This window comes from Leptidea sinapis, chromosome 29, assembly GCF_905404315.1.
Source record: "Leptidea sinapis chromosome 29, ilLepSina1.1, whole genome shotgun sequence".
NCBI lineage: Eukaryota > Metazoa > Arthropoda > Insecta > Lepidoptera > Pieridae > Leptidea > Leptidea sinapis.
Genome location: NC_066293.1, coordinates 10,385,574 through 10,399,172, shown reverse-complemented (window position 1 = coordinate 10,399,172; position 13,599 = coordinate 10,385,574). Strand labels below are relative to the sequence as shown.

Sequence of the window (13,599 nt, the reverse complement as noted above, 5' to 3'; positions counted from 1 at the left end):
CGTAGGTAATGAAACTTTCGGGCTTAATAAACATCTTGTATGTACTATAGTGAGGAGCGCAATTTCAAAGCGACGCAGAATTTTTTAATCAAAATATATATAATATAATATACTAGCTGACCCAGCAAACGTCGTATTGCCATATAACATATTTAAAAAAAATAATTATTAAAATTAAAATTTTTATGCAAGCGATTCTCAGACCTACCAAATATATCGTACTAAAATTATTGTATTCGATTGCCATCCAATGCAACCCTATATCGGTTTGGTGGATGGAACCACGGAAAGGAACAGAATAATATAAAAATCGTGATACAAAAATAGTTGTAGATCGTAAAGGGCGAAAATTTTAATTTGTATGTATTTGCTATTTATTATTATTCAATGCTGAATCATAATAAAACTAAAAATAAAAAAAAATTGTCAAAAAATTAAAAAATAAATTTGGGGTGGACTACTCTTAACATTTCGGGGGATGAAAAATAGATAGTAGCCGATTCTCAGACCTACTGCATATGCATTTAAAATTTGGTAAAAATCAGTAAAGCCGTTTCGGAGGAGTAAGGAAACTGACATTGTGACAATAGAATTTTATATATAAGATTTAATTTATACAGTAAAATAAGCGACAAACATAATTTGAACACTAGAAATAACTACAAGCTTATAGTGCCCCCTACTAGGCTCTGTAACATAAACAATTCTTTTGCATGCGATGGTATTAAATTTTATAATAAATTACCAAAAAGTGTATCTGAATTATCAATATTAAATAAATTTAAATCTTTTATTAAACGCAGACTTATGTCGAAGGCTTATTACAGTATTGAAGATTACGTTAACGATATTACAATATGGAATTGAATAGTATTATAGTTGTTTTTTTTTTATGGATTTTATAGTTCAGTTCAGTTTGCATTATTTTAAAACTATGTATATGCTTAAACTTTTGAGTAATTAATATGTATGTATCTGAATTGTATTTTTTTGATTGACTTTTACGAGCAATCTTTTGATTTTATGCCAACAAAAATATTTTTGACTTTGACTTTAAAAAAAATCGAGCAGCATTGTAATTTTTCTTAAAAATTTAAATGTAAAACTTTAACTCATTCAATAGTTTCCTTCTTAGGCATAATTTATCTTTATACAATGTTTTCTGATATACAACTAAGGCCCTCTCCATAATCTGTCCATTGTTTATCCTTAGTTCTAAAATATAATATGTTATTGTCCTTCTAACTATTTAGTTACCAATAAATACAGAACACATATCAACTACTAAGATAAGATTTAATATCCTCTAATAGGCTACCTTGTCTAAATCTATGGTAAAGTCTGCGACCTTGCGCGCCTAACGATGCTTGCATAACGAGATAAGCCTTATCGGTGATAATATTGATGATATAGATACGACGTTTAATTAACACATGTTTTATACGTGCTATGCTCAAGAGATGTTTAAAATTTATTCAAACAAAACAATGTTTATCATGTAAATCAATTTAAATATTTAGGTCATTTTGTTACCAGCACTCCGAGTGATGATGGTGATATAGAGAGAGAGAGAGAGAAGAAATCTGTCAGTTAGGGCGAACATGATAATAAGAGGATTTCAGAAGTGCAGTAGGAAGGTAAAAAAGCTACTGTTCACCACCTACTGTCAGTCCTTTTATACAAGTAACTTGTGGGTGAAGCATACACGTAAAACTATGAACATTTTTAGAGTTCAATATAATAATGCTTTTAGGATGTTCTTGGGATTACCACGTTTTTGTAGTGCATCTCATATGTTTGCCTTATACAGAGTAGATGATTTTATGCTATTCTGAGGAAACTGCCTTATTATTATTGTACAAAGAATACTACTGGCAGCATTTCCGCGTTGGATAGCTTGGCAGATCCGTTGGCCGAAATAGCTGACAGCGTTTTGGTTACCAGTAGCCCTTTTGAGGCGCGTAGATAGTACTTTGCACTATTAAGATGTACAACTCATTGAGACCGACATATTTGCTACGTTTGCTGTCTTTGATTGTGTAGCAGGTTAGATTTGCCCACATCGGAGTTTTATTAAAGAGGAGGACAAAGCTTCTCAGGAGGGAACTCGATAGAAGTCATTTACAACTTTAAAGAGCTGTTCTTTAGCTGGTCCCGGTTTGCTTCGATATATGATTAGCGTCCCTTCGCTTGTGGCCCATCCAGCTCCAATTGTGGCGTTTGATCGCCATAAGACAGGGTTTCCGTTAAAATTTTCGTAATTTTTTTTCATGGCCTTTCGTTGGCCGTGAAACAATCAAGTGGCCTTATTTTTGTCCTATTTTCACCTCTAACATTTTTGCTTTATTTTGGTGCTTTCATGCTTTTTGTTTGGTTTTCCTTTATATTTTGCAGAAATAACTCATGGTCATTATCACAAATTATTAACTGTACCCAGCGGTTAAACCGCGTATCATAAATTTTTGTCATCAATTACCTGTTGTCTTTGTTTTACGAAATAAGCATTTAGTATCGCTGACTTGCTTAAGCATATGCTATTTTTATATCACTCCGCAAAGTCACCTAAAGAAATAGGGACTTTTGCGGTCAAACATTGTTATTCACCTAGACGGTGCCTCTCTTTCTATCGCGTGACTCTTAACTCTTCTGACGACATTAGGGTTGACTTATTTACCTAAAACTGTACCTACCTATTATAAGGTCATCTAATAAAAATATCTCAGTTTTTTGTATGTTATAAATTTAAAATCAATGTTCTTTCGTTGTCAAACCTACTTTAGTTGCAGACAGTAATGTATACGTTGGAATACCACGACATACTCAAACCTACTTAGTATATAGGAAATAAATAGGTAGCTATCATGAATGGTAATTTCATTCTATGTTAAATACATTACTTTAAACTAGATTGTTTCAGCGTCATTAGGAAAATTAAAAAAAAAAAAATTGCATCGTATTATTACATTAGTCACTTAAAATATTTTCATGTACAAATGTAGGCATTATTTTGCGAAAATCTTCAATGTGAATTCCGATAAGTTTTGTAAGTCTACGTATGCCTATTATCGCCTGGCCACATGGCATAGATGGAAAAAACGGCCCCCGTTAAAGTCTCAGAAAGACCGGGTGAAAATGACGTTCTATATATTTCCACACTGCTGAATCCAGCTCGACACGTGATGCATTAAAGCTAACTTAATATTAGCGGGATTAACCCTAAAGATATAAATGATTTGAGTTTTCTTAAGTGTTAATTCCGCCAATATTTGTCTTTAAACCATTGGATACGTGTTTCGCCTCTACACGAGGCATCCTCAGGACGTGTTGTCTCGCCAATATCTGGCACGTCACTCAGTCTCGTGCCAGATAACAGAATTAACACTAAAGAAAACTCAAATCATTTATATAATTATGGATTTCCGCTAAGTAACGCCTACTTTTATAAACTCTAAAGATATCATTTTATTCATGACATTATAAACATTAGTTTAAAAGCAAAAACAAATAGAAATAATTTCGACAATAAGATACGTCGCATTCTTCGCGAAGACCTATATTTTTAATCTGCTTTCGTGCGAAGTCTCAAGGTTCGTGTGAACTACTCTGTATGGATCTTATCTCGTTGCAATAGATGTTGTTTTTGTATGACAGATTGTTAATCTCAAGTCGCCCTAGATGTATACATTTGTAACCGACTTCAAAAATGGAGGAGATTCTTAATTCGTCGTAGGTAATCATTTTTTATTTATGTTCCCCGAGTACTCGAATACGCCTGAACAGATTTTGAAAATTATTAATTACTAGCTGTGCCCCGCGGTTTCACCCGCGTTTTTCTCGTTTCCGTGGAAAAACCGAGATAAAATATTGCCTATATTATAGCCTGTACATCATTTTGTTCTATTTTCAATAGTTTTTGCAGCGCACGCAAAAATAGGTTTTCGATTTTACACCTTGTGTTACAAAATAGCAATTTTATTACGGATCCCTAATTTTGAAAAAAAAAACAAAGCCTATAGCCTTCCTCGATAAATGGACTACCCAACACTGAAAGAATCATTCAAATCGGACCAGTAGTACCAGAGATTAGCGCGTTCAAACAAACAAACAAACACTGCAGCTTTATAATATTAGTATAGATTCTTTCGGTTTGAAAGGCTACGTCTCAGTTGGTATCTGATTATGACTCTAGAAAAGTCGAGGTTACTCTACATACATTCGGGATCTATCCTTTTGTGTAAAGTTGTTCTGGGTTCAATGAAGAACCTGATCAAATGATTGCGAAACTTAAGTGTCAGTGGGTAGGGCACATAGCTCGACAGATATTAAAGTCCCCAAATGGCGGCCACGTACCGGAAGACGCAGTGTTGGTACACTCTCACAAGATGGACCGATGATTTGGTCAAGATCGCCGGTATACGTTGTATGATCCAGCAGTGGACGTCTTCCGGCTGAAATTATGATGATGAAGAACCAGACCGGTACTGCATTGTAATGGGCTGGCCGTATCACTTAACGTCGTGTGAACTTTTGGCTCGTTTCATTACTTTTACTTTAATAAAAAAAAAAAACAACCCACAACGTAATGCATTAAAAATTGAGAATAATTTTGTATTCACATATTTTCACAAACTGAAGAAAAAGTACTTTGTCGTTTAAGGGCGGCCAACCAGTCACATTTTTCATAAAAACGTTCGAAAAAAAATAACTGACAGGTATCGGGTGCATTGTATCTAGGTTTCTATCGAAGCAGAAAATGCAAATTCTAACAAACAAATTCAGTATAACACTTCAAACATCTACTTTTTTGCACAAATTTAACCTGAACTTTGGCCGTGTTGCGAGACAATGTGGGCGGCGATGTTCACTTAACAACACCTGAATCGTACGTTTGTGCTCCTCTTCCATAAAAGATAATAGTAATCAATTTGCTGGCCTCTTGATTACAGGTTCGCTTGGAGTCGATCGGTGCTGAGGATATCGTGGACGGAAACCCGCGTCTCATCCTCGGACTTATTTGGACAATCATCTTGAGATTCCAGATCCAGGAGATAGAAATTGACGTGGTAAGTTAAGCAGAAAAACACATGATAGTTCGTAGTATTCATATATGATCGTTGTAATATTTTGATTAAAGTACCACCCAATTTTAAATCATATGAAAATGAATTCCCAAATTAATAATTAGTCTTAAATGTCCTTTATTATTTCGAAATTATTAACGGAGCTAGCCTATCATCATTAAAATCCTTCATATAACATATCAAGGACCATAACAGGGTTCAAAAAAGCATTGACGTCCCATAAAGAACTAGACTCCCAACTACCTATTAAAAGGTCGTCAAAAATGTCTGAGCGGCGTTATACAAGTATATACATATACATTAACATTAAAAAAATAATTCAAATTAACACTTTATTTCAAAGTCTATCGTATACGCTCATTAGCAGCAGTAACACTACTTAACGCTAGAAAAACGCGCGTAGACGCGAACACGAGACAAGAACATTTTGTTTTTGCAATACAAATGTAATTATTTAGCAAAATAATTAAGAATGTCAAGTTATTTACATATAATTTTGTTAATTAAAAGGGGCTCTTACCTAAAATATGACACTCCATCCTTTTTAAGTTTGAATATGTTGTTATTTGAACAGTTATACACTGAACACTTTGTCATTGCGTGGCGTTGTAATCAAAGCGTAGGCAGAGTTTTACTTCATTGAATTTTTGAGCGTGATTGTGAGTCTAGTTGCTTATTGCACGTAGTCCGCGTTTTCAATGCGGAAAACACGAGTACCGAATTTTGGTTACACACAAAAACATATCACCATAGTAACACACTCGCAGCTGTATAGCTTCCTATATCGCTCCTATATATACACCCCTAAGGATTATTCTTGAATGATGTCGAATAGTGTAGTAAATAATAAACAATAAACAGAAAGGAATATACAAGTAAACAGATTGTCTATATAACAGCAATTTATATTATTATCGACCTTAGCTTGCGAGATATAAGGTCGAGATTCCTTTAATCTGAAAGGTACCTATCGATTGTAGTAACAATATGGTGGTATATTTTTCGCAGGACGAAGAGAACGAATCGTCTGAGAAGAAATCCGCGAAGGATGCGCTGCTGCTGTGGTGCCAGCGGAAGACGAGCGGCTACCATGGAGTGCACATCCACAACTTTACCGATTCCTGGCGATCTGGACTTGGTTTCAACGCGCTCATACACGCCCACAGGTATGGTAGTTCAAATCATTTGGAGGTCAAACGAACGAACGGATCGCTTGATGATTCGTGATTACCGCCCACGCTCTGAACACCTGAGGAGTAATAGGATGGATCACGGTGGTGATCTTTTAACTGGTTCTACACGCTTTTTTTAAGATATCCAAGTTGTGTGGTATATATCCCGTAAACACCGTGTGAGAAAGCATATTTCCTAGTTTCGTGGAATAAACCTGGTCCTCTGGTCCTTGATACCTTACTGTAGAGAAAAGCCACAGTATGTGAGATGCTGTAAGTGAGTCGTAGGCTAGGAAGCAATTTTTTTATGATTATAAGCGACGAGACGAGCAGGACGTTCAGCTGATAGTAATTGATACGCCCTGGCAATGCAGTGTAAGTTGGCCACGCAATATCGGAGTGTCCGGTCGTATGTACGATATTATAATTTATAACATTATATTTTTTAGCATTTACCTTTTTGGCGGCGTTTGTTTAATAAATAATGTGTGATAACGTGATGCAATTATGATATACTCTTAATCATATAAAACATATATTATTTAATAAAAACAATATTATGAATATAAATAAAAAAAAATAGAGTCCGCCGGCGTTGGTTCACGAAAATTCACGACTGACGAACTTCCGCAGGATGCGTGCCGTTCCCAAAACAACTGCTTTCTGTAACTGACCCTTTATCAAGTTCATTATTATTTATTATTATGTGTTTCAGGCCGGACCTGTTCCGCTGGTCGGAGGTGCCCACGACTGACCACGTTGAGACCCTCAACCACGCCTTCGACATGGCCCACAACCACCTCGGTATACCCAAGCTGTTGGATGCTGAAGGTATGTGATTGTGCTGATCTGTTTCTACCAGTTGGAGGCTCCTTTGCACAGGATGCCGGTTAGATTATGGGTACTACGACGGCGCCTATTTCTGCCGTGAAGCAGTAATGTGTAAGCATTATTGTGTTTCGGTCTGAAGGGCGCCGTAGCTAGTGAAATTACTGGGCAAATTAGACTTAACATCTTATGTCTCAAGGAGACAAGCGCAGTTGTAGTGCGTTTCAGAATTTTTGGGTTTTTCAAGAATGCTGAGCGGCACTGCTTTGTAATGGGCAGGGCGGATTAATTACCATCAGCTGAACGTCCTGCTCGTCTCGTCCCTTATTTTCATAAATAAAAGAATCTCTTTGTGTGAACAGCTTTTGTATGGAGACTAGACTAATGTAAAATATTGCAGATACTTGTATGATGTGAAATAAAAATATGTCTATGTCGGTGATGTCTTCCAGACGTTGACACCACCCGGCCTGATGAGAAGTCGGTGATGACCTACGTGGCCAGCTACTACCACACCTTCGCCAGGATGAAGAATGAACAGAAGAGTGGCCGCCGGATCGCTAATGTGAGTAACTCTTGACCCTCTCCATCATTTGTGTCTTCTATGACCAAGATTATACTAATTAAATTTATTACCAAAATTTATGAACGCTGCGGGACTCCAACGCGCGCCTCCCGGATTCCGTCCGAGCACTCTTACCAACTAATATGGATATGTCACGTACAACTCTCAAGTTGTGGCTTCACATACAGGATCTACTTTACTGTTGATAATTTGCTCAACCCCAACAAGGCATACCAAGATTTACGATCCATGCGTCACTCGGACGGTTGGCTCAGTTGGAAATTTTATTTGATTAAAAGTAGAATCGAAGAAACGAAAGAAGTCGCGCGGAATTCATTAGAACTACATATTTTTTATACGCATGGCGGTCATTATTATAAATAATTATGTAGTTAAATTAATTCCGCGCAACTTCTTTCGTGAGACGGACTCTACTTTTAAATTTGTAAACTACTTCTACCTTTAATGTTGAAAGAAGTCCCGCGGAATTCATTAGAACTACATATTTTTTTATTAGTTTCTCTTTCATAAAATAATTTAAACATAAACGTACAAATATTTGTGACAGATCATTGGGCAGCTGATGGACTGCGACTCTCGCAAGGCGGAGTACAGCCGCCTGCTGACGGCGCTGCTGGAGTGGATCCGGCTCAAGATCACGGAGCTGAACTGCCGCGACTTCCCCAACGCGCTCGATGGTATCCAGCGGCTACTTCTCGCCTTCAAGCAGTACCGCACCGTCGAGAAGCCGCCCAAGTTAGTACACGTATTGAAAGAAAGAAAAAAATTTCATTCGAAACGTATAGTAGGTGCACATAAATACAACAGGCTTAAAATAAACTCAGCACGAAAAGGCCCCAACTCAGCACAAAAATGGTCCCAACTGAGCACCAAAAGGTCCTAACTCAGCACAAAAATGGTCCCAACTCAGCATTGACAAGGCCAAACAGGCAGACTAGACGCTGGACGAAAAGTTGGCTTGTCACAATCAAGGGTCCAGAACTTTATATTACAAAAACAGTACAGTAAACTATAATCTAATCCATCAGGCACCACAAACGGCGCCCGTTCGTTAGTATGTCGCATGGACGAGCGAGATGGAGAGGAGGTTTGTTTCTGGAGGAGTTGGGGTGGCAGGAATAATATATTTATTCCCACGCAAAATAGGCGCACAGTCGTTGAGTTGCGAAAATAAGACCGATTATGCCATACCACACCAACCCAAGCGCTGGCAACTATTTCGGTTAACGAATCAGCCTGACTATTCAACGTAGAAATGTTGCCAGAATTCTTTGTACACTCATAAACAATGTTTTGTTGCAAATAAATGTTGTTTATTTAATGAAATCGCGTATTACAGGTACAAGGAGCGATCAGAGATAGAAGCGCTGTATTTCCACATCAACACCATGCAGAAGAGCCTGGTGGGGGAACCCTGGGCGCCGCTGGAAGGTCAACTGCCCCAGGACTTAGAGAGGGCCTGGCAACATCTGGAACAGGTATATACTTCCTTGAGAATACGCTCTTCTCTTTTATGACAATAAGCGACAAGAAGAGCAGGACGCTCAGCTGATGGTAATTGATATGCCGTGCTGATTACAATGCAGTCCCGCTCAGGAAACTTTCTTGAAAAAACCAAAAATTATGAGCGGCATGTTAGATCTCATTTGTCCAGTAATTTCATTAGCAACGGCGCCCTTCAGACCGAAACACAGTACCTAATGCTTAAACATTACTGCTTCATGGCAGAAAAAGGCGTCGTTGCACTACCCATTATCTAACTGGCATCCTGTGCAAAGGCGCCTCCCACTGGTAAAAATTGCTGTACGTACTCTCTTGTACCATTTCAATAGCCAATTTTATAATATATATAAAGTACTTTATACTCATAACACTAGCATTATTTTGATGAAGTGTTGTTCTACGGTGGGGCATCAACAAGCGAGTTGGATCTTTAATAATTACTTGCCACTTCTTCTCAAGCTCAACTATCCCGAAGTGGTGACAAATTGTAAAAGGTTTTTTATTTAATTAAGCCCTTATTTCGTACAATTTCAAACCCTAAAATTAAAAAAAAAAAATTTAATTTTCAGGCCGAGCATGCTCGCGAACTTGCTCTACGTACCGAGCTACTAAGACAACAACGATTGGAACAGCTCAATTATAAGTTTAACACTAAGGTAATAATAATAGATGCTGCATGCAATATATGAATCGTGTTCAAGGTTAAAAGCATTTTAAGTATCAAATATTTCATAAATATTAATAAAGATTAAACTGTATCGATATAAATTATCATATATTGGATGCATCTATCTTTAGAGCTTGAATGGATGCTTGGTGAACATGATGGTCATGATCACTGTCATAATTAGTAATCGCATCCAATAAATACATACACATATTCATAATATAGCTCAGTTAATGTATGACTCAATTAAACATACGCCTTTACATAAACCCGTAAGGATTATTATCAAATGTTCTCGTTTAGCTTTGGACTACCTATAATACTTGTTAACGAATTTTGTTCAATTTTATTATAAAAATAGGCTCTTTTAACTTACTCGCTTATGAGTTGTGATGAAAAAAAATATAAAAAGCAGATGAATTAACCGTTTGTAACATCTGTTCTCAGTCCGTTCTCCGCAAGGGATACCTGAAGGAGATGATCCAGGTGTTGTCGGACCCTCGTTACGGCTCCAACCTGGCTCAGGTGGACGCCACCGTCAAGAAGCACGAGGCTATTTCCGCGGATATACTCGCCAGGTGATTTTATTTTTTATTTATTGGTGATTCTTATTATTCCTATTTTTTTTATGAAAATAAAGGACGAGACGAGCAGGACGTTCATCTGATGGTAATTGATACGCCCTGCCCATTACAATGAAGTGCCGCTCAGAATGCTTGAAAAACCCAAAAATTCTGACTGGCACTACTATTGCGCTCGTCACCTTGTCCACACATAAGATGTTAAATCTCATTAGCCTAGTAATTTCACTAGCTACGCCGCCCTTCAGACCAAAACACAATAGTGCTAACACATTGTTCACTGATTCACGGCAGAAATAGGCGCCTTTGTGGTACCCATAATCTAGCCGGCATTTTGTGCAAAGGAGCCTCCCACTGGTGATATGGTGACTCTTTCATATATCATATTAGAAACACAGTTATACACAACCACAGTAGACAGTGACATGTTGTCATCACTACCTGACCAATGAGCATTCAGAGCCCCTCGCCCGCTCACCTCAGTTGGGTTGATGAATTGTTTGCATATTTTTTATGGAAGAGGTGGACAAACGTACGGGTCAGCTGATGTGATCACGGCCGCCCACATTCTATTGCAACACCAGCAGAATCACAGAAGTGTTGCTGGCCTTTTAGAAATGTGTACGCGCTTTTTTGAAGATACCCATGTCGTATGGTCCCGCAAATACCGCACCAGAAAGCTCATTCCACAGCTTGGTTGGTACGTGGAAAAAAGTTCCTTGAAAACCGCACTGTGGGGGTGCGCCACACATCCAGATGGTGGGGATGATATCCTATTTAGTGTCGTGTCGTACGAAAATAAAATTCCGCGGCAGGAATCAGGTGAAACAGCATTTCGAAACACTCACCGTGATGAAAACGGTAGAACACAATACGACGTCCCTACGTCAACGAGTGGTCAGGCCATTCACAGAGAACCGGGTAACTGACAATTCGAGCAACTTTGCGTTACACGCGGTCAAATGGTTCGAGCTAATACTACATTTCATCAACACAAACTGCTAATTCCGTAACTATTACTCACAAATAAAAACCTTACAGAACGGAGCGGTTCGAAGACCTATCCGCCATGGCCGCAGAACTAGTGCGTGAGAAGTACCACGGCGCAGAAGCCGTGTCTCGCACGGAGCAAGCCGTGCTGTCCCGCTGGAAGGAACTGCTGCAACTGCTGGAGAAGCACCGAGTGTCCCTGGCGCGCCTGGCGCACCTGATGGCTCTCCTGCGGGAGGCAGACACTGTCGCCAGCACCGTAGCTGACATGAGGGTGAGTCTTGAACATATTTTTTGCTGAAGATATCAACTAGTCAGCTTGTTATTTTTAAGTGTTATTCCTCACTTATGGGATTAAATATACAAATTTATAGACGATGTGGGACTCCAACCCGCGCCTCTCGGGTTCCGTCTGAGTGAAGCTTCGACCGTAAATCTTGATTTGCCTTGATAAACTCTCAGGTAAGTTGTAAGTTTTTGAAAGAGACGAAGAGCTGTTTGACCTGATTTTTGGTGTCGAATTCCATCTTCGTGCGACATCCTTATTAGGATATCATCCCCATCTAAATGTGTGGCGTTTCTGTGAGGTTTTCAAAGAACTTTCTTCCATGTATCTACAACGTGTTTCCACGACGATACACCGTGAGTACCTTTAAAAAAGCTCGTATACCTTTCTAAATACTTCTGGTGTTTGCTTGCTTTCTGTAAAAAGAAGTGGTAAAAAAAATCACGTTGTGCATAAATCATGCTGTGGCACGAGAAAACTAAATGAGTACCGGTACGCAACTGAAAAAACCGGTACTGCCGAGGGGGTCGCTGCTCTCCTAATTCACACCGCAACCTATGATTGTTCCGTCTAACCGCGCAGTTGACTCACTAGATAATTTATAATTATTATCCATTCATTCAGGTGTAAAGTAACAAACCCATACCTTTTTCAGTCTGCTTAAAGAAATATTCTCCTTTATTTACAGGCTCACTTTGAATCTGAAGATGTGGGACGCCATCTTGTCGACGTGGAGCGTCTGTTGCAGGCCCACGCGCTGCAGGAGCTACAGCTGGGAGCCTTGGACGAGAGTATCCAGCGGCTGGTGAGGCAGGGAGCTGCGCTGGAAGAGCTGCAGTCCGGACAACAGCTGCAGGGACAACTTGACTTGCTACAGCAACATTACCAGAGGTAAATGGTCTGTTACAGAATCCCTGCTTAAATGATTATGGCTTATATCTATAGATCGTACACAGACTTTGCTCAGAATTTACTTACGTTACACTCAGCCGAGTTCAAGCGTAGCGCAATCTTTGATTTGGTATTAATAGTCATTTATTGTACGATATTACATTGAAACCATATTATATGAAAAAAAAACCAACTGAGTTTAACGCGCCCGTTCTTCTCAGGTCTGAGACATACTATTTCGAATGGGTGATAGTGTTTGACTTTCAATAAGTGATGTTATATCCTATTTTGAATTAAAAAAATTTAATTTATATTCCAGCTTGCTGAATGCCGCCAAAGACAGAAAGGCGAGACTGGAAGATGCTCGGAACCTGTACCAGTTTCTAGAAGATCATGAGGAAGAAGAGGGTAGGTCAAAGTTATTGTTGCCTACGTTTAAAACAACAATTCAGTGTTGGGTTTGCTGCTTATACTGCCGAAGACAGCAAACGTCGCAAACATGTCGGTCTCAGTGAGTCTTACGTCGTTGTGCTGTTTGGTATCGAGACTCTTGGCCCGTGGCGCCCAGAAGCTCGGAGAATGTACAAAGTTCTATCTACGCGCCTCAATATGGCTACTGGTTACCCAAGTGCTGGCAGCTATTTCATCCTAGCTATCAGCCTAGCTATAAACGCGTAAATGCTGTCAGTATTCTTGGTACACTTCCTCTTAATGATAGTTAAAATTTAATGTAATCATATAATTGTAAATATAGTTATAAGATTTGTTTTGTTTGAATTAACTAATTAATTCATTATAACATTGGGCTTTCACCACATCTAACATTTAACCAAAGCTTATCCTTAAACAATGTCAGCGACCGAAAGCCAGTATAATTCTCTATTCGCTGTTACTCGCCTTGCTGCACTACTCTTTCTCTTTCGCTCCGTAGCATTCTTTTGTCGTCGTTCGTCATATGTGGTCCTCAACTAAAAAAATTATCGCGATGTCCAGGGGCATGCATAACAAACACTC

At 38.7% G+C, this 13,599-nt stretch overlaps 1 protein-coding gene across 5 annotated transcripts in view; it reads left to right on the top strand.

Moving 5' to 3' along the window:
• Positions 1–13,599, top strand: part of LOC126973432 (spectrin beta chain) — a 152,340-nt gene that overhangs the window by 54,439 nt on the left and 84,302 nt on the right. For all 5 annotated transcript variants that reach the window (XM_050820693.1, XM_050820694.1, XM_050820692.1 and 2 more), the window contains 11 exons: positions 4,947–5,063; positions 6,090–6,247; positions 6,969–7,084; positions 7,534–7,646; positions 8,215–8,402; positions 9,007–9,145; positions 9,740–9,826; positions 10,285–10,415; positions 11,460–11,682; positions 12,383–12,585; positions 12,905–12,993. In XM_050820693.1, the coding sequence (XP_050676650.1) occupies positions 4,947–5,063; positions 6,090–6,247; positions 6,969–7,084; positions 7,534–7,646; positions 8,215–8,402; positions 9,007–9,145; positions 9,740–9,826; positions 10,285–10,415; positions 11,460–11,682; positions 12,383–12,585; positions 12,905–12,993 (1,564 nt within the window). The remainder of the gene's footprint in view (positions 1–4,946; positions 5,064–6,089; positions 6,248–6,968; positions 7,085–7,533; positions 7,647–8,214; positions 8,403–9,006; positions 9,146–9,739; positions 9,827–10,284; positions 10,416–11,459; positions 11,683–12,382; positions 12,586–12,904; positions 12,994–13,599) is intronic.